This window comes from Coccinella septempunctata, chromosome 2 (assembly GCF_907165205.1).
Source record: "Coccinella septempunctata chromosome 2, icCocSept1.1, whole genome shotgun sequence".
NCBI lineage: Eukaryota > Metazoa > Arthropoda > Insecta > Coleoptera > Coccinellidae > Coccinella > Coccinella septempunctata.
Genome location: NC_058190.1, coordinates 38,708,343 through 38,731,954, shown reverse-complemented (window position 1 = coordinate 38,731,954; position 23,612 = coordinate 38,708,343). Strand labels below are relative to the sequence as shown.

The window sequence follows — 23,612 nt, the reverse complement described above, 5'->3', positions numbered from 1 at the left end:
TCTGAGTGAGTGTCTCCCTCATAGGTAAGAGATCTCCAGTTTCTGAATTAAGCCCTCTTTTTGAATCACCCTGTAGAACACATGGGATTTGATTGATAATATATTTTTTCAAACAAATTTAATGAATGATTCCTTAAAATTTCAAATCCAACTATTCCAAACAATATAGATATCAATTCGGCACATATTTATCCGCTATGGACTTTTTTTTTTTTTTGACTGAAAGAAAACCAACAATATAAACGAGCTATCACATCTAAGCTTTGATGTTTGTTTTTAAATTTGTCCCCCAAAAATAAGAGATTCTGTTCTTTCGTTAGTGTGAATATATTCATACCAATTCTTTAATAATCAATTGAAATTTTGTAGTATGATTTATCTGTTGCATTTTAGGCGGATGGATAGCCGAATTTTAATTTTCAGTCTCCATGTATCAAAATGCGAATGTTCGGTATGTCCCGATTACCCACGTTTATTACTGAAAATAATGCACAAAGATCAAACGAAATTTTAAAATTTAATATAAATTTTTCTACATTGTTTCAATATCTTCCATATGCTTCAAACCTGACGAGAAATTGAGTAGAAGTAAGAATAATGGAAAAAATTAATACACTTCTTCACCTTTTCAGTAACAAACGATGTATTTTTACTAATTTTTAATGCTTTCAAAATAAATTGCTATATTCTTAAAAATAAAAATAAGTTTGTCTTCCAGTTTGAAGAGTTTGATTTTATGCGGCACAAAATAAAAGGCTTCAGTCTATAAATATTAAGATATTTCTATTTAACAATGTATATTTTATAATGATCAACCGTTCCACAAATCTACAATTAAGAACATTACAATGTATTGTATTTTACGTAAAGAAACCAGAAACATTCTACAAGGCTCCATGGTATAAATAATAAGAATAATAAACAAATAAAACTAAGCTAAAACATAAACAATATGTCAACAACTTTACATTATAATCATACAATTATACAAGTGAAATATTTCAAGTTTTTGTACGTAAAATGCAAATGAAATAGTATAGAATAAAGGTTATTATGTATGGAAAATAGCGCAATATACAAAGTGTATGAAGACACTGCTCTTTTCTTTCTATATTTACAATGAATTCTAGCTATATACAAGTGGTTAGGTCAATAAAAGAAATTTGTAGTTGGGGATTATCACATTCTGTACATGGGCTGCACATCTACTGCTGCAGCTCTGAAATGGGCACGAATAAGGAGGCGACGGAGTCGCCTGCAAATTGTCACTTCACTTCTTTTTTCCTTTTAAGTTCCAAGTCGACTACTGAAATAAAAAAAATATCTCAATAGATGCACACAATTTTTTTTTTCAATATGAATATACTGAGAATTCCGCCAATAAGTTAATAATTCGCGATGTACATATATCAGGAATATCTGTAGATAGGTTTTCTGGTCAGATGACGACATTTTATTTTCTGATTATTGAGAACCTTTCTTAACTCTAACGTCTGCAAAGATATGGGTTGAAAAAATAAAAGAACACAAAAATTCATCGAACTGCAGTCTAGTTTTACAGAATATACTACTGACATCCTCATTTTTAACATAATCTTGAATACCTTCTAAAGTAAACCTTTTAAACTAGTTTCCTATACTTTTATTTCTTTACAGAAGATGATGCAACTATTTCTTTTTTAAATTTCCAACATCAACGTTGAACGTCCTTGATGGGATCGCCCCACTCCATAATAAACATACCATTTTTAATCCATTTGGTCTAATAGATAAGGAGAAAAAAGCTTAGGAAAAACCGAAACCAGAATAACTGTTATGAATAAAAAGATGAAAAGAAGCTTTAAAACTTGCATATTTCTAGATCAAAATATGCCCAGAAAAATATGTTTCATATTGATCAATTCTGAATTAAAATAAAATGGTTGTTTTATATCTTTTTGAAACAATTTCATTTAAAATTACCCTCAGAAAATTAAAAATTGAAATGGGTCTCGAAATTAATGTAACAAAATTTGATAACATATTCTAGGGGCAAAGTCCAATTTTTGATTTTCGGAGTAGCCCCCTCTTTTGGACTTACAGCCCCTGAAATCGTCCCTGAAAATAGTTCTTTTTATCTCAGAATTGGGTCATACGAAAATCACTGAATTTTGTACACAGGAGTTTATGATGTGTAAAATATAGTGTTATCTATTTGGCAATGGACCCCTTAAGACACTTTTTACTGGGCCACAATGTCTCTGGAACTACTGAACGCTAACAGCATATTTGAATTCCTTGAAAATTGTTAAATGGTTAGAAAGTCCATCCAACAGAAAAACTTTCTTGTAATTTATTTCATGAAACATTTTTGAGAAAAATCTTGTGTTTCATGAAAAAAATTGCAAGAAACAAGAATTTTCAAGTAGTTCAAATACATGGTTAATGTTACCATTATAATTTCAAAAGCCAATCGAAATTGATTATTTCAACATTCATTTTCAATTGATCATGAGAAATTTTCGAATAAAATGAAAAATTTATATACATATACGAAAAATGTAACATGAGCAAGGTTGAATTTCATATTATTTATTTTTACCTGCACTTCGTGTTTTCCTCCGGACAGCTTCCGCTGCTGTTGCAGCACTATCAATATGAACCCTGATATCCCCCTTACTTCTTGTATTTTGAGCTGGCATCGCAGACCTAACCGATCGTCTTGTACTCAAAGGTGCATTATTAGACACAATGCTCTTCGCCAAAGCAACTGGGGATTTCACTTTAGCTTTTGTTGAAGCTACTGTAGTAACAACATTCGTCATAACTGTAGCAATTGAGTGTGATATTGAAGATGTCGGAACTACTGGGGGAGCATTACTTTTCCGCATTTTCTCGATCAGTGGTTCATCACTATCAGAGCTTTCATCATTACTTTTCACATTCAACGTTAAATTTCCAACAAAATTTGCCTTTTTCACACAATTCATTTTAGTTGCTGCTTGTTCAGTTCCAACTGGTTTCATTTCATTAGTATCATTCAATTTTCGAGCTTTCTTTTTAAAGTCGTCCAAACTCTGATTAGAACTTTCCGATTCTTGACGTTTTCTCTTAGTAGCAGGTGTGGAGCCTCTTTGCTGTCTAGTAACCGGTGAATTCAAGTTTATTTCAGGACTGTTCAGTTTAGATGATGCCCTAGTTCTAACTGATCTTGTTGCAGGACTTGGATTATCTGAACATTGCTGATCTGATGGTATTTCTATCAAGAGAGCTTCTAGCAAACTTTTATTCTTCAATGGACTTGAATTATTGATACCTTCCGATTCTACCCCAAAAATTTCTTCAGAATCTCTACTTTTCTCTGGATTGGAGTATGTATATAAAGGAGGGGCAACTCTCAAAGGGAGAGGTTCAAGATCATCTTTATTTGTTTGGCTTGAAGGTAATTCATTGGAATTCGAAGGATTTGAAAGTGATTCATCTTTATCATAAGACTCTTTTTCTTTTGCGTTATTCATGTTTGTGTGTATGGAAATTGGCGATGAATCACTTTTCAAATTATCTTGCAATGAAGATGTCATACAACAATCTTCTTCACCATTAAGACCTTCCATTTTAGCTAATTGAGCTTCAATATCCATCATATCAGGCACTTGGGCTTTGGGTTTCAATGCAGGTTCTGGCAAATCTGCATGAGGACTCTGACTGGCTTGGTTTGGCGATTTTTCACTCAAGGCATCCATACTCTCAATACCACTGTCTTCCCCCTGAGCTCCACCGTTCGGTGACCTACCTGCTACTGGTTTCTCCACCACTTCACCCTTTCTATCAGGTGTATTACACCCCTCAGGCTCTGGTAACTTTTCTTCAACAGGAGGTGGTTTTTCAGGCGTAGAAGTTGTTTGATCGATCCGATGCGGGATTCTATTCACTCCTTCTAATAATCTCTGTTTAATTTTCGATTCCATATCTATTTCTACGCTAGACAAGTTGATTTGTTGTTTGGCTATCTTCTCTGCTAAATTTTTAGAGTAACTCTTATTCCTATTCAGTTCACGGTTTTTTACTTTCTCTTTTCTAGGTTTTGGTAATCCAACCATTGTTCCTATGTTCGTGGAACCAGGAACTTCAGTACTTTCAACACAATCCGACTGACTCAATCTTCTTTTTTTATCTTCAGAATTCACTCCGTTTGATTCTAAGAATTTTTTACTAGACTTAGATAACTCTGAATCACTTCCACGTCTTTCTTTTTCTTTATCTTTGGATATATAATTGTGAAGAACAACTTTTGTGTCTTGTGAGAGCATTTGAGGACTTGTTTGTGGAAGGCCGTCCTTGAAGTCATTATTCAGTTTGGGTCTTTTAATCTTTTTCATATCAGAGTTTGCACATCTCATTTTATTTTGCTCTATTGATGAATCAACCATCGCAGGAAGGGGAATATTTGCATCGTGTTCTCCCACAGTACTGTCTTGTTTTCTTTTGAGAGTGTAATCCTGAGTTTTCCGAACTTTCTGTTTTTCCCCACCTTCCAACATTTTATTCCTCTTCTTGTTTTTTATAACCAAATTTCTACCTCTCAGTGAAATATGTAGAGGCGGAACTCTCAAACCTTCTGAACTTGGAGGCGTTTGTGGAGAAGGACTTGGTGTAACTGATGCTTTCTTGGGCTGAGTATTAATAAAACTAACATCCACTTTATATGCAGGATTCACAGGTTCTGATTTCTCTAATTTCAACCTCAGTTTAATTTTTTCAGTTGGCTTCAAAGATGGTGAATCTCGACCTTTATCTTTAGAAGATTTAATATTTTTATACCTATGTTTAACACCTGTTTCAATCAAAGAAGACCTAGTATCACTATCACTGTGATCAGTTATATTATTCATTATATTATCAGTTTTGGAAGTGGAATTTGTATCTTCATCTGAAAATGTTGCGCTAGGTGATGGCAAATCGGTGAACACATCCCTAACTTCATCATCTTCACTTTCATCACTTGACTGTGGTTCTAATTCCCCTGTTAATGGATTTATTAGAAAGTTCCTTCCACAGTGTTGTGGTTCTGGTGGACCCAACATTGAATGGTCACTGTGATTAGAATTCGACAATAATTCTGGTAAATCTGGAGGACTATGCACCAGATCGTGCTCTAAAGATGGTAGTAGTTGGTCCAAGTCATCAGCTCTAAGATCTGTGAGAGATGGTGTTATATCAGGTAGATGAGTTGGTGAGGCCCAAGTCAAAGGGTACGGTGGTGGTGGTGGTAGTAAAGACGTTGGCCTTGAAACAGGAAGATTGTTCAAAGGTGGAGGCTGTGTTGCACTTATATTCAGAGCGCATGTAGTTGTACTAATTGTTTGGTGTTTATTAGATAAGGCGCTTGGTGAAACAATTGAATTCACTGATAAGTTACTATTAGTATTGGTCTGTGGTAAAGTTACTAACACATTATTGTTACTAGTCACTGTTCGAGGACACTTAAACTTCACTGCTACATTAGCAGTTGCAGGAGGCACACTTAAAACACTATCAGCTCCGTCATTCTGTAGTAGGTTCACTAATAAGGGACTTGATATCGAAACTGGAGGATTTTGAGTTGGATATGGGGGTGGTGGTAAAGATGGAACTGTTGACAGAGGCACTGATGCTACAGAAACTGGAACCGGTACAGACCCCAATGAAACTGTAGAATTTTGTTGCTGATGCTGATTACTAATTTCTCTACTATGTATAGCCTGATTCATGCTAGTGAATGGAAAAGGATTCTTTGATGTTGTTGGGGAACTGCTGACCGCCACTTTAGGCACCACAGAGTCTGAAGGACACACCACATTGGGCGATTTAAATTGCACTTTTTCACTGGCCACTGATGAGTTTGTTGCAGTGGAAACTGCATTACCACCACTATTCGTAGAAAATAATCTAGCAAGGGGTCCCTCAAAATCAGACCTGCCAACTGAGATACTGCTGGAAGAAGCACCTGGGCCATCTGAAATAGATTTAATTGCCCTTTAAAATCACAACTCATTCACTAACCACAATATTTAAGTGCTTGAAAGATGCATGCTAGAGTAAAATAAATAATGTAAAATATTACCTTGAGTTCTCAAAACAATTTCTTGAGCTTCGGACCCAAGAGGTCCAGGTGCAATTCGTAAAGAAATCACTTGGTCATCTTCTACTTGCACGGACAAGATGCCAATGGCTTTAAGCAAATGAGAGCCTTCATTGGCCAACTGTCGAAGACGTAACGCTGCCTCTCTTGGAATAGACAGCGTTACCCTCACTGAATTCCAGGGCTCCAGCTTGTGTATTTTGACTATCTTGCACAGAATATCATTCAATGAATTTGTCGAACAACTTCGTTGTTTTGGGAAATCTGGATCTTCCAAGTTTCCCTTATAAGTAACTATTGTTGTCAATTTACGGCCGTCTAAATCTGTTACCATTTAAATTATGAACAGGTTAGTCAGGACAGGCCCCAACGTAACCTGCGTCATCTTTCAACGCCTTCTAAGAGGATCACATGCCGAAATTTCGAAAGATTACTGTGCTGGTGCAGTCCTGAAAACAAAGATAATTAGCGCCGAGGGCCATTTTAGAGTCCACTTTCCAATACTACAATTTTATATATTGAAACACAGCTGGAACGTGTAAAAAATGGATCATAGATACCTCGATAGCAAAAAATATGTCGTATTTTCAAGTTCTTCGTATATTCTATAGAGAAAAACTGTGAATAAATGAAAGATGGATAATGCAGCAGCCATCTTGTATGCCAGACGGGGGAGTGTTATTACATGTGTTCAAACTCAAAATATAGTGTATATTCAACGAGGATATATTCTACTGGAGGGATCATAGTCCTTCCTTGAAGAAAAATTTCAACTTTTGCTGGTTGTGTGTCATACGAAACATGTAGTATTGAGGACGGAAATTGATTTGCTTACTGTTAAGAATATTACATACCCCATTTTAAGTGACATACTTTTGACACACAGGGATCCTATATAGCGAATGTATCCAGTGAGAATATAACTTGATTAAATTTCCGGATCACTTATGTATATGTTTTCACCATAAAATAATGTAAAAACACACATAGTATTTCTACAAATAATTAAACGCTTTCAACAATAACAACTTGTCGCCATTCAAGGTGCGCTGACTGCCCTGCGCAAAGTGTCGAAATCGAAACGTTGAGGCCCAAATTTGACAGATCGTCAAAAATAATTTGAACTTCAAATAATCCCAAAGTTCTTCAAAACTTTGATAATTTGTTATGTAGCCGAAAAATCTTTCGTATGTTCTCTCTGTGTGTCCCGAAATTTTAGTCAATTTGCCCTGGAACATGGTCTTGTTCCCGCTTTTAGGGCTGAGAAAATTTTCTTCAAATATACAATGAACATGAACATATAAGAAGTTATACCCATATTCATACAACCATTCTGCAGATGATTATAAGCCTTATTAAATTGGTTCTAGACCACCTATTTCATGTGGTTTAATATAGATGTGGATTTTTTTCATTTACTGATAAATTGATAGAGATACAATTCGCATTCAATTCGGCATATTTCTTGAACGTTACTAACAAACATATTTGAGAAGATATCTAATTTCTCTTGTTGAACTCCCTAGGATAGTAAGGATACTTAGGTACTGGGTAGGCAAGTTTCTGAAAATAGTTAAATAATGTATCTGATTAATGGTACTTGATTTATTCTAGTAACTATCAGTATTAGACTGAAGAATCATACAAAAACATGTTTGAAAATAATCAAAATTATGTCTCCTCTTTTTCTATCTATAGGTATAGTGGTTGCGACACGTGACACGTTTGTGCGCTCCATCTTAAAATCTAGAATGGCGCTCTGTTCAACGTGTCGATTCAGAGAACTATCAAATTGAGTTTCGTAATCATGATCAAACAGCTGATTTATGTCATAATCTCCATGTTAAATGGTTTCATTAGTCCTTGAAAAAGTAAAACTTTTGTTTTCAAAGAATATAATACATTTTGGTAGTTGTTAGTTCTCGAAAGAACAGTTTTATAAGATATCTATACAATACGATGCACGAAACTAAGTTGAAGCATTGAGCGGTTTATTTTTGAAGTCTCGACTCAAATACACGTATTATACATATTGAGAAAATATGCAGGGAGTTGTGAAACTAACCATCTATCATTAATTTCTTGAGTTGTGATCCTTCAATATTGCTGCATTTTGTGTTTTTTTAGTAGCCATTTCAGAGAATAATTATGAAGTTACTACATTAATAATTATTATGGGACATAAAAATTGTTGATTGCCAACCAACCAACAGATATGATACAGTAAGTAGCCACGGTAAGATAAGTCATAAATTTACGAAGTTTGGCTCAATTCGCCAAACCAAAATGTTTATTGCTTCTTCAGCTTTTGGTTTTCTAATCTTTACTTTTCATTACATACAGAACACCCTCCAGTTTTTTTAGTCAACAAATCGACTCCTGAAGCAGGATCAGTTTGAAAATATTTTGTACTAAAAATATGGACCCTCAATAAGATGTGTTTCAGACATCTTAACCCTCAATTAACCCACAAAAGATTGATTATCAAAGATGATGATCAAAGATTGAGGATCAAAATGTTTATATTTACAGAACTATTCATAGTGAGAATATGCTGCCACCTAGATATGAACGACGAAAGTTGATTTGAAAACCGAAAAGTTCTCTTTTTTCATTCAGCTTTTTGTTAGACAACAAATCGACTCCTGAAGCAGGGGGTTTGAAAATATTTTGCACCAAAAATATGCACCCTCAATAATATGTGTTTTAGCCAGATATATAGAACAATTTGATCAAATAAAATGAAATGAAAATAAAATGAAATGAATGAAAGATAATCTTTGATGATCAAAATGTTCATTTACAGAACTCTGTATTCATAATGAGGATATGCTGCCACCTAGACATAAATGACGAAAGTTTATTTGGAAACCGAAGAGTTCTCTCTTTTCTAATAGCCTTCGAATTAAGTTCGAAGAAAGTACACTAGATGAGTAACAGATTGTAATGTTTTCTTATTTACTTGAGAAATAGTATATCCTCTTTTTGTATTTCAACGTTGGCTCTATTAACAAAGAGGAACTAATCTTTGCTATTAATCTCTCGTAGAATAACACTCCGAATTGTTGCATTGCAAAATGACCCTCGGAATGTGAATAAATTTATTTTTTTTTGATAATTCAGAAATGGATGCTAGCATTTTTTTTTATTTTGGCGCCCTCGAAACTGGTACTGGTATTTGGCCTGAAGCCCCCCTAGATTTGGGCCGGCATACGAACATACACAAATTGTAAATGAAAGCTTGAAAAAAGTATTATAACTTCCTATAGCTACATTATATTTTACAATTATATGTTCTAGAAGTAAACTCTTTCACTTATTCAACAGGTTTATTTACAATAGAGTTGTAGCATTAATACAAATGATTATTTTCCTTTATCGGTAAACTATCCCAAAATCTTCGAGGGGCAAGTTCGTCCAATTGAACCATCCTGATATTATCTGGGGATTTGATGGATAAAACATTGAGTTTCTGTTGATTCGGGGTAATTGGAATCCAGTTTACGTTCCCTATTTTAGGAATTCTGAAACAAAATAATCGGTTAAGCTCCCATGTAGACTTGATATTGAAAGGCGTCATCTATGCTCTGACCTAGCACCAAATATAAAAAATGTTAAGCTGCATTCACAATCAATTCGCGAGCCGAAGTGCACTTCGGCACGAAATTTACCATTCGCAATAATCTTGGTACCAAATACTCAAATGAATCAAAAATGTAACTGATCAAAACATAAGCATCAGCATCATCTATAGCCGGCACAAAATTCCTTGCCGAAGTGATAGTTTGCAACTTGCAAGAAATTTTGTCTTGAATTTCATTGTGAATGGTAACGGAGAACGCCATCTGCTAAGCTTTCGTGCCGAAGTGCACTTCGGCCCGTGAATTGATTGTGAATGTAGCTTTAAGTGAGGCCATTGAGTATTAACTAAATATATACTCAAAGATAATATACATATATAAGGCGTAACAAATGAGCATTTCTTCGAGGAAAAAGATAGTATAAGAAACATTATATTTATAAATTGTTACGAGCGACCTGGATGCAGCCTGACTGAAAATTCTAAATGAAAGATTTATGAAACGGGTCAAAGACGACATATATGGCATGTTCCACGGAGATACAGTGACCAACCCTCTCAGAAATTTCCAGCCAAACTGCCATGGACAATTAGATCTACAATTCAAAAAACACAATAGATTTTTTTTTGTCATTCATATTTAATAAGATGTACAAGGCGGAGGGACTTTGGTCGATGTGGTCGATGACAGTTAATTTTATTATTAAAAGTGACCTAGTACACCCCTGTTGAATGCCAGTAAATTCTCGAGCTATAAATTTCCGCGTCGTAAATTGCCCCGTTGAGGGCATTGAGTGAGTTCTAGAGGTGCCCAGAATTTACCTGACTATAATAAAAGTGAGGACTATTATATATTATAATAGCTAAGAGTAGGGCAGTGGCAGAAAATAGTGGTATGATAGGAATAATTAATGATTGAGAGACTTTATATTAACGCCACAAGTAGTGCATATCAATGACAATACCATTGTATATAACTATGTCCTGTGTCTATAAATAGTGAAAATATTTTGGCGTGTAAGTAAATTGTACAATGCAGCTGAAATCTGGCTATGAACTTACCCCGTTCTTGCATACTCCTCTAGGAATTGTGTGAAAAGTCGCATCATTTTCTCATCTTTAGGTTTCAGCCTATCAGGATTAGTCCTGAATTTGAACAAGAGCTTGGTATCCACACCGTGAGAAGCAGCTGTAAGTTTTTGAAAAATTGAAATTAGCCGAATAAAACAAATTTTGAGAGCTATGTCCCATTAAGTATTAGTAGATATTGATTGTTGAACCACATATTACAGATCTGTAATCTGTGTGTTGAACACTCTAGGGTAAAAGACCAGAACGAAATTTTAATTTAGCCTACGGCATGGGCGCCCGCAGAAACCCGCAGAAATTTTTCTCAGGGGGGGCAAAATATCATCTACGATTAGTTTTACTGAAAGAAAAATTTCTCTAACGGTGTCTATCAGAATCTCAGGGGGGGCCGTGGCCCCCCCTGGCCCCCCCCTGCGGGCGCCCATGGCCTACGGCATTCATTTTGTTGAGCGTTCTAAATTCAATGGAAATTTATTTATTGTTTATCTGAAAATATGTTCATTAAGCTTACCAGGAGGTCCAAAGAACTCCAGTCTATCTTCTGGTATGTATTCAAATAAGTAATAATACACAGGTGATTTTGTTGCTAACGATTGGGTCCTTATGGCAAGATCAGAGGCAACCAGAAAATGACGATCTGTCAAAAGCTAAGAGAAAAAGGTTCAAGATAAAAGAAACTATAAGCACTACTGGTGGATTTTCAAAATTTCAAAGATGCCTACAATTTCATATGCATTTTAGAACTTTTAAGTCGAGTACCTGCTGAAGTAATTTGGCCGATACTTATGATAAAAATATTGAAAATTTGAAAAAAAAAACTGAAACACACGCTTTTCGCTGAGATAGGGTCTTTCTTTATCACAATAGCTTCTTCAGGAGGTTGAAGGTAGTAGTAGTACTAGTACTGAATTATTTTATCAAAAAAAGTATTTCTTCAAATAGTTTGAGGATTACGTTACGATGAACAAAATCTGGGATATTTTTAAATTATAACATTCACTGCAGTGATTTTTAGAGAAACTTTATAAGTTTGTTTGTACAAATATGCTGTCAAAATGTTTTAGAATTTTATATAAAAATTAAAAATTACCCTGTTTAATTTCTCCAGACCATTTTCTTCAGTGAGCTTTCCTCCCAAGTAGAATTTCTTCACTTGGTCTAAGACATAATCCAATTTATCAGGGTCAACAAACTCTTCCAAATCCAACATTTGCTTGCCCCACTGTGTGAAATTGTTGTAAATTGCGAATACTTCTGACCTGTTCTTGTAGACAGCTGGAAGGAATTGCAGATATAGACCATTGAATATCGTGATTATATTAGACAACATAATCAAACTTTCGAAATACAATGCAAAAATGAAGAATGCACCGGAAAATCAGTTTAGCTAGCTAATCACCACCAATTGGAACATCAGAAGAAGCTCCATCTAATCGAGGAACAGTAGATGCGTGGTTTCGGTCTCATTTGACTTCGTCAGAGATTCACAACCTAACGTTTCCTGTCAGGTGGAGCTAATTTCCATCGGGGTGTGAGTTGTGTTGCTCTGACGAGGCCAAATGAGACCAAAACCATGGTCAGCTTCTACTCTTCCACAATGAAATAAACCGTCCGTTGATTTCGATATTTTCTTCTTTTGGAAGCCTGTTTTGTGGAGCTCGTTGCTTGAAAGTTCGTTACAAACAGGATCTCTGTTGAATCAAGAACACTTACATTCAAGGGAAAAAAGAGATTCATTGATCACATTGGATGCAATCCACGGTAAATCATAAACCTTCTTGTCTTTCAGCAATTTGTAAGGGTTTTCTGGTAGGAAAGCCTGCGGATTGCCTTTTTCCACAGCAGGTTTAAACCAAGTGACCATTTGATCGACTAGTTTCTCTATGGGTTGTTTCCTGAGGCATCGTACCAAGAGTCTGTTGGAATCGGTTGGACACTGTAACTTTTCGGCCAGCAGCTTAGCTTTTTGATCAGGAATTAAGGTGAGCGATGCAGATCCCAGAACTGTATAGCTCATTGACCACCCTCTGTGGAAAAGCCCTGTGAAAATTAATATTATGTGATTAGGATGACATACGTTAAGATAAAAACAAGACTATTGCAGATGGAGATTATGTTTGAAGTTGCAGAAACAGATCTATTTGAGGATATGCTTTTCCTGTGAAAAGTTGCCTCCTTAGGAGGATTTAGAAATGTGTCGTCTATTGGCTGTTCCAAATCGCCACCTTTTGCTTTTCACTGAAGATACCTATAACTCCGAAACCATCTGCCAAACCCTACGGACTCTTTTCCTATGCTGAGAGTTTCAATTTCCTGGCACTATTATTATATTAAAGTTACATTTGGGCAAATTGAAAACGCTCTTTTTCTAGGTAAAAAATGTTAATGTAATATTTTTTAACTTACCCTTGGACAAAGGAGAAATATAGTGAAATTCCACACTTGAAGCACCAGCAGAAAATCCAGTTATCGTGACCGAGTTTGGATTCCCCCCAAATTGTCTTATATTCTTCTGGACCCATTTTAGAGCCAACACTTGATCTTTGAAACCATTATTTCCGTAAACTTCACTGTCGCCTGTACTCAAAAAGCCTGGGGAGATAATTTCGTTGCTTTAAATACTCGTATCATCAAGTGCAATGATTTTCAAAATAAAGTCGTTCGACGTTTTGTATTAAACACCAAAATGGGTGGAAATCACTCTTCTGAATCTACAGTACGGAAAATCTCAAAAATAACAAGAATTTGAGGTGCTACCTCCTCATATTGAACATGGCGTGAGTGGCGAGAAGGAGAGTAATAATCCAAAGCTTAAAGAATTTAAGCAAAAATGGATATGTCAAAAGTTGGGTGCATTAAGAAGATTCAAAATAAATTCCCAATAAATATTACTTATACAGGGTTAGAACTATTTGAAGGCTTACTATAGGAATATCGAAAACCGTTCAAAACAAAGGGTGGCTTAAATTACAAAAAAGTAGTACACCAGTATAATCGTTATATAGGATTATAACTACACACCGAATTTCGTGTAGTTATCTCCAAAAACAAATGAGTTATAAAAAAAATGATAATCTTGATTTTCAGTTTTTTCGGGATATCTCAGGAACCATCAGAGATATTTGGGAACTGTTTATACCCACCCACTCATCTTTGAATAACGCAACTTTTTCGTAATTTAGGCTACCCTGTATTTCTAACGGTTTTCGATATCCCTGTAGTCCCCCTCTAAATAGTTCTAACCCTGTATTTGGAGATAAATAAGTTTCAAATTTGATACTGAAAAAACTGTTGGATGATTCTCAAGAACTCAATGAAATTAATATTAGACGATTTGATTTTCTCGTCATAAATCACAACTTTACCTGCTGCTCCAAGTCTGTAGTTCAAAGCAACCAGAATCACGTTTTTATCCATCACATAGTCGGGAAGCACCATAGTATAGGGTGAGCCTATATTCAAATATCCACCGTGTATATGTACCACCACGTCGAGGTTATCTGATTGAGAGATATTTTCTTTCGGTACATAAACGTAAATGTACAGACAATCCTCGCTTCCTGAGAAGAGAAAAATTTGTGAATTTGGAATGTGCTGCATTTTATCAACTCACCTATGACTGTAAGAGTTCCATCTAGCTGACTGCAGATATAGGACTTATTAGCTACAAGTACTCCATCCCAAGATGGGGCAGGTAGAGGTTCCTTGAGAAAAGAGAATGGAATAATTATGTCTCAAAAATATACCTCGAAATAGTAAAATTCTTATGTTTTTTTTCTGAATCTGAACTACGACTGACCCCTTTACCAAAACCTAAAGATTTTGAAATTTTATTGACAAAAAAAAATCAGGAAAGCATTCAGAAATAGAACTTCAAGCAAATCCTGAAGATGGCAGTTGAAGACTTGCCGAAACCTTTGAAAACACAGACCAAAGAGTTGATGGAAACAGTCCAATTCGCAACGTGGTCAATGTACCCGGTGACTATGGTTAATATAGTTTTTAAATTTGGCTTATTTAAATTTGGTACTGCAAATAATTAATCTGACGGCAAAAATGTTCACTGAAAAATGAGATATTGTAAGGCATAAGAAATGGCAAGTGAAATTATGATCTTTCATGAAATGAGCAGGATTTCCATTCACCCTTTCCTGCCCTTTTGTAGCGATTGAAAAAAAACAAAAATAAATAATATGAGGTAATCTGCTTTTATCCACGAGCTCAAGGAAAATACTTTTTTATTCTCCTCCGGCACATTATAAAGTGTCAAATTCAACAAAACAATCAATTGTATTCTCACCTTGAATCTTAATTCCCCAAGTGGTGGTACGGCGTAAGGAATTCCTTCAAAAGCTGAATATATTCGCCCATCATACGATTTCTTATGATATCCTTGCAAAGATCCTTGCTTCAGTTTCACGAAGGGTATGCCACAACAAAAATGGACTGTTGAATTTCAACGAATGAATGTATGTATTCGCAAGGAGAATTACGCGAAACTCACCTGAAAGGATAACGAGAAAGATACCTGTCGTAGAACTGCCCCACATCTTCTAGAATTTTGTCAACACAGTTCTGATGATTCTACAAAGACATTGTTTTCTTCAAAGTCGACCGAACCTATTTATATGGAAGTTTATTGTTACCTATCCTTAATCAGTTCGGGTGAATAGAATGAGGGAATTCCAGTAGATAAATGTTAACTGATGAACCAGTGCAATCCTAAAGTACGCTGCATACGTTAAGGCTTACTGGACGAACCCAATAAACACAGATAGGTACGTGGAAAAAAGTTGCATTTTTCAAAAAATCCTACTATTATTTATCCTTGAATAAAAGGCAAAATGTCCTTAGGAAATACGTTTCATCCTAGTTTTCACCCCACTACGATAATAAGGAATAAAATATAAGGAATCGTTTCTTATTGGTAGCTACGCAGTGATTAGTTGAATCATAAAGTTGATTATAGGTGAAATCAACGTTTAGTAGAATTTAGGTTTCGATTTGAATTCCACTGAAGAATAAATTTCTTTTAAAAACGAAATTGTAATAGTTGAAGAATTTATCAAATTGACAACAGCAAAGTAACGAGTTAATGAGTTGATTATAGGTTGAATTTAAGTTTCGATTTAATATCCATAATTTTTTTTTCAGAAGAAATTGTTGTAGTTGAAGAATTTATCAAATTGACCACAGAAAAGTAACGAGTTGATTCATGTGAGTTGATTATAGGTTGAATTTAGGTTTCGATTTGATTTGCACTGAAGAATAATTTTTTTTTCAAAAGAAATTGTAGTAGTTGAAGAATTTATCCAATTGATAAGTCGCAAAATTCAGTTTTTGTGTTTTGTTTTCTATATAAGGAATTGTTTCTTATTGGTAGCTACGCAGTGATTAGTTGAATCAAAAAGTTGATTATAGGTGAAATCAACGTTTAGTAGAATTTAGGTTTCGATTTGAATTCCACTGAAGAATAAATTTCTTTTAAAAACGAAATTGTAATAGTTGAAGAATTTATCAAATTGACAACAGCAAAGTAACGAGTTAATGAGTTGATTATAGGTTGAATTTAAGTTTCGATTTAATATCCATAATTTTTTTTTCAGAAGAAATTGTTCTAGTTGAAGAATTTATCAAATTGACCACAGAAAAGTAACGAGTTGATTCATGTGAGTTGATTATGGGTTGAATTTAGGTTTTGATTTGATTTGCACTGAAGAATAATTTTTTTTTCAAAAGAAATTGTAGTAGTTGAAGAATTTATCCAATTGATAAGTCGCAAAATTCAGTTTTTGTGTTTTGTTTTCTGTTATTATTATTTTTCTTCATCACTATTATTATTTTTTATAAGGAAATCATCTGATATTGCAGATATCTTAATAAAGGTTGTGTTACCTTTGGCACCAATAATGAATAATGAATAACAAACTAAGGAAGGATTATCTGTTTTGTACGTTCGTCTATGAATTCTATTAGTTTTCGGAATAATTCTGTCTATGCAAAGTATAATGCCATAGAATAATTCATTTCATTATTTATTTACATTACTGAAAAATTTTAGCCTTCCTCTATCGGGGTAATAAAAATCAACCGTAAGTTGATGATAATCGTGTACTCTAATTTATCGAATAGTTTAATTATTTTCTTCGAAGAGAAAGATAGTTCTTCCTGAACAATATCATCCAGTATAAATGTCAAATAGTTGCGAAAAAATTTAACAGTTTGTCCAAAAATAGTGTGGGTCTTTCATATAATTTTTTTTTCGAGCTGTCCCTTTAGATACAGCCCCCCCCTGTATGGCACCTGAAAAACAATTTTTAATTTTTTTCAGAAAATGAATTTGTTCGAAAAAAATAATATCCTATACGACTCACGTTACGTAAGTTTCTATTGATAAATTATTTTTTCTTGAAAACCTTTACTTTTAGCGTGAAATTAAGAGTACCCATATTTTTCAATGGTATAAACTGAATAAAGAAAAGAAGCTTTTTCTACACCTTGAAATTATAGGGGAACACCAACACATTTTGTGACCGTCAGTTTTCTGGTTGTTTAAAAAAAATTAAAATTGCTTTTCAGGAAGCTGTATCTAAGCAGGGGCTGTTCAGAAAAATAATATTTGAAGGACCCACAATATTTTTGGACAAGGAATCACCACTTAAAATTATTGTCAATTATTCATTTACAATCAGTTTATTTCAGAGCGTGATTCTAGAGCTCGACATATGTAAAAAACTTTGTACGTATCAATTTCAAAACCTCCTCATCAAAAAAATAGTTTTTCTGTTATTATTTTATTTTAATTTCACAGAGACCAATTCAGTGTTCGGAAGTTTTTGATGAATTGTTGTTTTATGTTTGGGTCAATGTCAATATAAGAAAGTAGAAAAATATCCTTTATTTTTTAAAATTTTTCATTAGGTACAGCTACATCAATGTTACATTTCTCTCTATTATTGGCTCAGAATAAATGATTATTTTCCTTGATAGGTAGACTATCCCATAAACTTCGAGGGGCTAGTTCCTTTAGTTTTACCATTTTTATATCCCTCGGCGATTTAATAGACAGTACGTCGAGCATCTGACAATTTGGTTTAACAGGTTTCCAATTCGTATCGCCAATTTTTGGAATTCTGAAATCATGGAGCATTTGAGATGAAATGAATTTAAATGCTGAATAAGATTGAGACACACTCTGTATTCATTATCATGGATAAATGAGTACTTGCTAATATATTTATAATGCTTCTTTGTCAAGATAGAGGGTATCGAAATTGAAGAAAAAAAAACAGAAGCATTTTAACAATCATGATTGTTAAAATGTTTCTTTTTAGCACATTGATTTTTCTGAAGATATTCGATTTTGTAACAAACTCCACAGGAGGTTGACATATTGTCATAGGCAATTGCCACCGTGAAAACAGGTGTATCCCAAGGAAGTTTGATTTTTCGACCATAAAAAATGGAGTAACTTGAGTTGAAAAACCAGGAATAATAGGATTGTTTGAAAACTGGAAAATTACTTCGATCGTTCCATAACATTTTATGTGGAATATTCTTCAATACTCACCCGGTTTTGGCGTATTGCGCTATGAATTCTGTGAGCAGGCGCATCATTTTTTCATCTTTTGGTTTTAGTCTATCTGGATTTGTTTTGAACTTGAAAATGAGCTTGTTATCAACACCATGGGAAGCAGCTGAAAATATTTCGAATACAACCTGTTTTTCGAAAAATATAATCGTTGAAAAAAAGGAAATTTCAGAGGAAAAAGGTGAAACACCAAGGGGTGTATACTCAAGAACAATTGGATTTAGAGTAAATTTTGGAATATAGTATAGGTACCTATATTTTTCTTGGGTTTCCCAACCAAACATCTAAAATACAATAAAAATAAGGTATTGTTGTTTGTAGAAATTGCTCCTATGTTAAAGGTTTCACACTTTTTTCAGATTTTTTTTCGATAATGTTGCTCAACAAATTGAACAACATCGATAATAACATATGAATGATCAAATAATTCAATTTGGAATTCAGGGTGGAAAAGCCAAATGGAATGGATTCACTATTCAGCTTACAGTACATAGGTATTAACAGTTGACAGCTGAAACAAATTTTTTGAATGACAAGTATGGGTCTCTAGATCCCTTAATTTTCTACTAGAAAATGCAACTGTTTTCAAGTTAATCGCAAAAATAAACGTAAAAAAATGAAACAACGGATTTATTCCATTTTGCTTTTCCACACTTTAGATAAATCTGAGCACGAGCTACTTTGAATGGATTCCAAATGAGAAAAATGCTTCAAAATCATTGGTGATTACCCCTTTTATGTTAATTCCAGCTGAACAATTAATTTCACCTATTAATTAAAAAAAAAGTCCAAATTGTAATTTCTTGGCCACAGTTGTTCAACATTTTTTTCTGTATATAAACTTACCAGGAGGTCCACCGAACTCTAATCTATCTTCTGTTACGTATTCGAATAGGTAGTAGTAAACGGGCGATTGTGTAGCAAGAGATTGAGTACGTATTGCTAGGTCAGCAGCGACCAAAAAATGACGGTCAGTCATTAGCTGAAAAAAAAACCCATCAGTAAAAATTATAATTGAGATTATCACATATACCCTGTTCAGCCTTTCCAGTCCGTTGGATTCAGTCAAGTCACCTTTTCCTAGGTAGTGTTTCTTCAGTTGATCGAGCACATAATCCAGTTTATCCTCATCTACATATTCCTCCAAGTCAAGCCAAGTCTTACCCCACTCAGTGAAATTATCATAAATTGTAAATATTTCTGAGTTGTTTTTATAAACAGCTGAAATTTGTGAGAAAAATATGAATATATTTTATAATGATTCTTTGCCTCTTTGACTTGACCACTAAGCAATAATGACTTATGGATATACAGGGTGCTCAACATTAAAGAGGACAAGACTCGGGTTGTCGGATATTTCCGTCATCATAAGCTTTCTCGATAAACTCTGAGAAATAGGCCTATTTTTGGAAGGAGATATTTTTTGGTTGAAAGGCAACTCACTCGATGATTTCAAATGACAACAGGTGTCAAGAGATATATCATTTACGAATATACTAAAAAAATTGTGTTTGGTGTTCGTCTCGGAGTAAAAAACTTGTTGGAATTGATGGATGAAAAACATTGAGTGGTCTCAGGTCGAATCATAATAATTTAGGTGTCCAAATTTTTATATTTTGCTTCAACGTGGTAATTACTAACATTTTGTAGCACTTCAGGTGTAAAAGACATCCCGCATCGATCTTCACCAAGGGATGGTGTGAGCAAGTAGTTAAATAACACCTGAAATACTACAGTATCTACCGTTTTCGATAAACTTCAAATCATCGTTTTTCTCTAGAAGTGGCACTTATTGATTTATCAAACCAATTTTACTGGTGGAAATGATATAGAACTTGCCAACATCGAAGGATAGTAGCGACAGACCAGTTTCGATGTTATTTAAAATTGTCAGTATCCCCGCATAACTCAACCGACGATGACGTTCTCTATAAGCTAAGATTCCGCATGTCGACTACATGAGGACCTTTTGTTGGGAGGCAGTGGCGCCATCGAAGTACTACATAAATCGATGCGACATCTGGCGTTTAATGACCTTAGCTTTCTCATATATCGCTACTCAAAAGTAGATATCTGCGTACATTTCTTTCCTTTCATCACAGATGAAATTGTCCAAACAAGAAGTTTTGCTAAACTCACAATCGAGAGAGAAGAGTGACTCATTATAAACATCCGATGCTACCCATGGCACGTCATACACTTTTCCATCTTTCAACATCTTGTATGGATTTTCGGGTAGGAATGCGTTCACGTTTCCTTTTTCCACAGCTGGTTTGAACCATATATCAGTTCGAACTAGCTTCTCTATGGGCTGTTCTCTCAGACATCGTACCATACTTCTCAGAGAATTTGAAGGACACTCCAAATTTCTTGCTAGCTGTTTAGTCTTGTTCAAGGGGATGAGAGTTAGTGATTCTGAACCCAAGACTGTATAACTTGAAGAGAAACCTCTTTGGAAGAGACCTAGAAGAAACATCGAAAATTTCAGTTCAAATAAGATCAAAATCTAGACAGTTGGGATTGAGAGTTTATTTCACAAGTGGATCAGTAATTTGTGGATTGGGTAATGGAAGAATTGGCTTCTTCAACGATATATTCAAGGATATTCTGCATAATATCTACCTCTAGAAGTTGGTGATAAATAGTGGAACTGAACACTAGAACCTCCAGATGAAAATCCTGTGATCGTTATGGATTCTGGGTTGCCACCAAATTCTTTGATGTTCTGCTTTATCCACTTAAGAGCTAGCGTTTGGTCTTTGAGTCCATTGTTGCCGAATACAACGCTGTTTCCAGTGCTGAGGAACCCTATGAAAATGTGAAACAGGAAAATAACCTTTTGGTGTTGGTTATATGAAAAAATGTAGTTTTGAGATCTGGAATAACCTTATACGCACCTGCAGCGCCAAGCCTGTAATTGAAAGTCACCAGAATGACGTTTTTGTCCATCATATAGTCAGGAAGAACCATCTCCTGAGGTGAACCAACAACTAGAGAGCCACCATGTATATGTACAACCACATCAAAATTGTCTCTCCTACATATGTGCTCTTTAGGTACATAGATGTACATGTAGAGACAATCTTCAGAACCTACATACATAAAATATTATTGTCGTTTATACCCAATTCTTATTTTACGGAGAACAATGTGGGTCAATCAGCTAGCAAATTGAAGTAACTACTAGGCTAAGTAGTTTCAACTCAATTTCAAAGTCTTCATCAGGGCTCCGATATAGAAAAACAACATGAAACAAAAAAGTGTGAACCATACTTGTGAAAAATTGATACGCTGATTTTCTCCCCATTTCTGAATGCTTTCTGCAAGTTGGTAAAAGCCATCTTTATTATTATTATTTGAACCGAGGTCGTTGTGGCTCGATTAGCCTTTTGGGAACTGCAACCATGTAGATCTTTTGTTCTCTACCCTACTCATTCATAGGAACCCAAGGAGGTCGTATTCGAGTATCCAGGACCGGTTTCCCTATATGCGTGGTTCTTAGGTCCGCGAGCTCTGGACACTTGCATACCATGTGTTCAGCTGTTTCTGCTCCTGATCCACAGAGCCTAAAAATCTCATCTGCTGACTTTCTCATTTGGTACAAATGATATTTGTACCGATAATGCCCTGTCAGCATTCCCTATATCTCCCGAAGCTCAGCTCGTGACAGCTTTGGCAGTTTCTGGTGTAGGTCGGTGAAATCATCACGAATTTCTTTGAGTGAGTAAGTTCAGGAGTGTTTCTCCAGAGGGTTATTTTGTTGTTCAACTCCCATTTTGGACCTATGCCTTATATTGGTCTTTTCCAAGTCCACAGAAAGGCTCAGGTCCAGCAGGTGTTAACCTCGATGCTCCAAGTTCATCGGCTTTTTCATTTCCTTCAACACTGGCATAGTAAACAGCCATCTCAATAATTTGATGAGAATTTTTTTGAACAACAATCCAAGGCTAGACAGTTTACCTGGAAAATGACACCGCAGAAGCTAAGAATTACGTTTAGACTTTAGACAGATAATATCGATGTTGAAAATACCAAAGCCTACTTTACGATACTTTTCGATAAGAAAATTAGCAAACTTTTCAAGAAAAATCCTAGCTGCTTCTTGAAAACTCAAACGGAAACTTGATAGTATCAAGAAATTTCAATGATAACCACACGGTGAATCTTTGACTCGTACAAATATTAAGAAAAAATGGTATAGGAAAAAGTTTTTCTTTTAACCTCAAAAATCTACTGTTGAAATATTTGTACGAGTCAAAGACTCACCCTGTAATAGAGGCTAACCCACCCTTCTGACTTACCTATTATATTCTGGAGTTCATTTAGCTGACTGCATATGTAGGATTTATTAGCTACTAATATATTCGTCCAACTTTTAGCAGCAATGGGTTCCTGAAAATATACAAGATGTAATTCATTTGAATGTCTGTACATAAAATATGAAATAAAAAGATCATCCACATATCTAAGGGAAGATTCGAATTTTCGATGAACCAATGGTAATATCTTATAATAACTTATTCAGCCAATGACTAATTAGAATGCGCTTTGATTAGATATGAACTTTCATGTCTCACGTGTGCATAGTTATGTTAATACGTATAAAAGGGCACCAATATTGTTTTCTCGATGTTTTTATGCACTTCCATACTCATGAAATTTATATTATTTTCAGTGTTAATTACCTGGAATCTCAAATTTCCCATTGGTGGTACAGCAAAAGGAATACCTTCGAAGGCAGAAAATGTTCTACCATCGTAAGATTTTCTATAGTATCCCTGTACAACCCCCTGTTGTAGCGTTGCTGTTGGAATTCCATAGGTCACTTGAATCCCTGAAACATTGCTGTTTTTCGATTCGAAAAAAATAATAACCTCTTTTATTAGCCACCCTATTTACCTGTGAATATAAGAATATATATTCCTGTAGCACTTAGAAATTTCGATATCATATTCGTTCACTGATCGTATTTGAAATAATTTCTCAAGAATGTTTATCCGAATTTTATACAAACATTCGTTGTTATCATCGTGAGGTTTATGCTAATTGTCGTAAGTATATATGGAGGGAAATACCATAAAGCTATCAGTTTCTGAGGAACATCAATTACTATAAAGTACGTTATACACCAGAAGGATTCAAATATGAGAATATTCATGGTGGTGGGTAAAAACTATGAAAATTTTCAACTGCATTGCCAACTGCATTCAGTTCATTTATATAGGACGAAATGATTTCACAAAGTGTAATAA

At 34.8% G+C, this 23,612-nt stretch overlaps 2 protein-coding genes across 4 annotated transcripts; both read right to left on the bottom strand.

Annotated features, from left to right (window-relative positions):
* Positions 1–764: 764 nt before the first annotated feature.
* LOC123308314 lies at positions 765–7,151 on the bottom strand. 3 transcript variants are annotated; one of them, XM_044890921.1, is made up of 4 exons: positions 6,955–7,151; positions 6,083–6,549; positions 2,582–5,974; positions 765–1,306 (listed from the first exon to the last, which is right to left on the bottom strand). In XM_044890921.1, the coding sequence occupies exons 2-4, from the start codon at positions 6,432–6,434 to the stop codon at positions 1,266–1,268; spliced, it is 3,786 nt and encodes a 1,261-aa protein (XP_044746856.1). In that variant the 5' UTR covers positions 6,435–6,549; positions 6,955–7,151; the 3' UTR covers positions 765–1,265. The 3 variants fall into 3 exon arrangements, with proteins under 3 accessions (XP_044746856.1, XP_044746858.1, XP_044746857.1); XM_044890923.1 differs by having other exon boundaries at positions 765–1,303; XM_044890922.1 differs by lacking the exon at positions 6,955–7,151 and adding an exon at positions 6,661–6,934.
* Positions 7,152–9,415: 2,264 nt separating this feature from the next.
* LOC123307148 lies at positions 9,416–23,389 on the bottom strand. The gene is made up of 20 exons (XM_044889366.1): positions 23,371–23,389; positions 23,046–23,251; positions 22,662–22,752; positions 21,258–21,452; positions 20,983–21,168; positions 20,500–20,823; positions 19,394–19,581; positions 19,207–19,342; positions 18,340–18,466; positions 17,737–17,902; positions 15,274–15,322; positions 15,070–15,215; positions 14,383–14,473; positions 14,135–14,329; positions 13,176–13,361; positions 12,483–12,809; positions 11,860–12,044; positions 11,281–11,416; positions 10,743–10,869; positions 9,416–9,624 (listed from the first exon to the last, which is right to left on the bottom strand). Exons 1-20 carry the CDS (start codon positions 23,387–23,389, stop codon positions 9,453–9,455), a joined length of 3,252 nt encoding a protein of 1,083 aa, XP_044745301.1. The 3' UTR covers positions 9,416–9,452.
* Positions 23,390–23,612: the final 223 nt, after the last annotated feature.

Coding starts and splice junctions, on each gene's coding strand:
- LOC123308314 (XM_044890921.1), bottom strand. CDS start 6,434: ATGGTAACAGATTTAGACGGCCGTAAATTGACAACAATAGTTACTTAT. Junction 5,975..6,082: donor AATTGTTTTGAGAACTCAAG/GTAATATTTTAC, acceptor AATCTATTTCAG/ATGGCCCAGGTGCTTCTTCC. Junction 1,307..2,581: donor GAGGAAAACACGAAGTGCAG/GTAAAAATAAAT, acceptor TTTTTATTTCAG/TAGTCGACTTGGAACTTAAA.
- LOC123307148 (XM_044889366.1), bottom strand. Junction 15,323..17,736: donor TCAAGGAAAATAATCATTTA/TTCTGAGCCAAT, acceptor ACAAAATTCTAG/AAGATGTGGGGCAGTTCTAC. Junction 15,216..15,273: donor CTTTCTCGTTATCCTTTCAG/GTGAGTTTCGCG, acceptor GAAATTCAACAG/TCCATTTTTGTTGTGGCATA.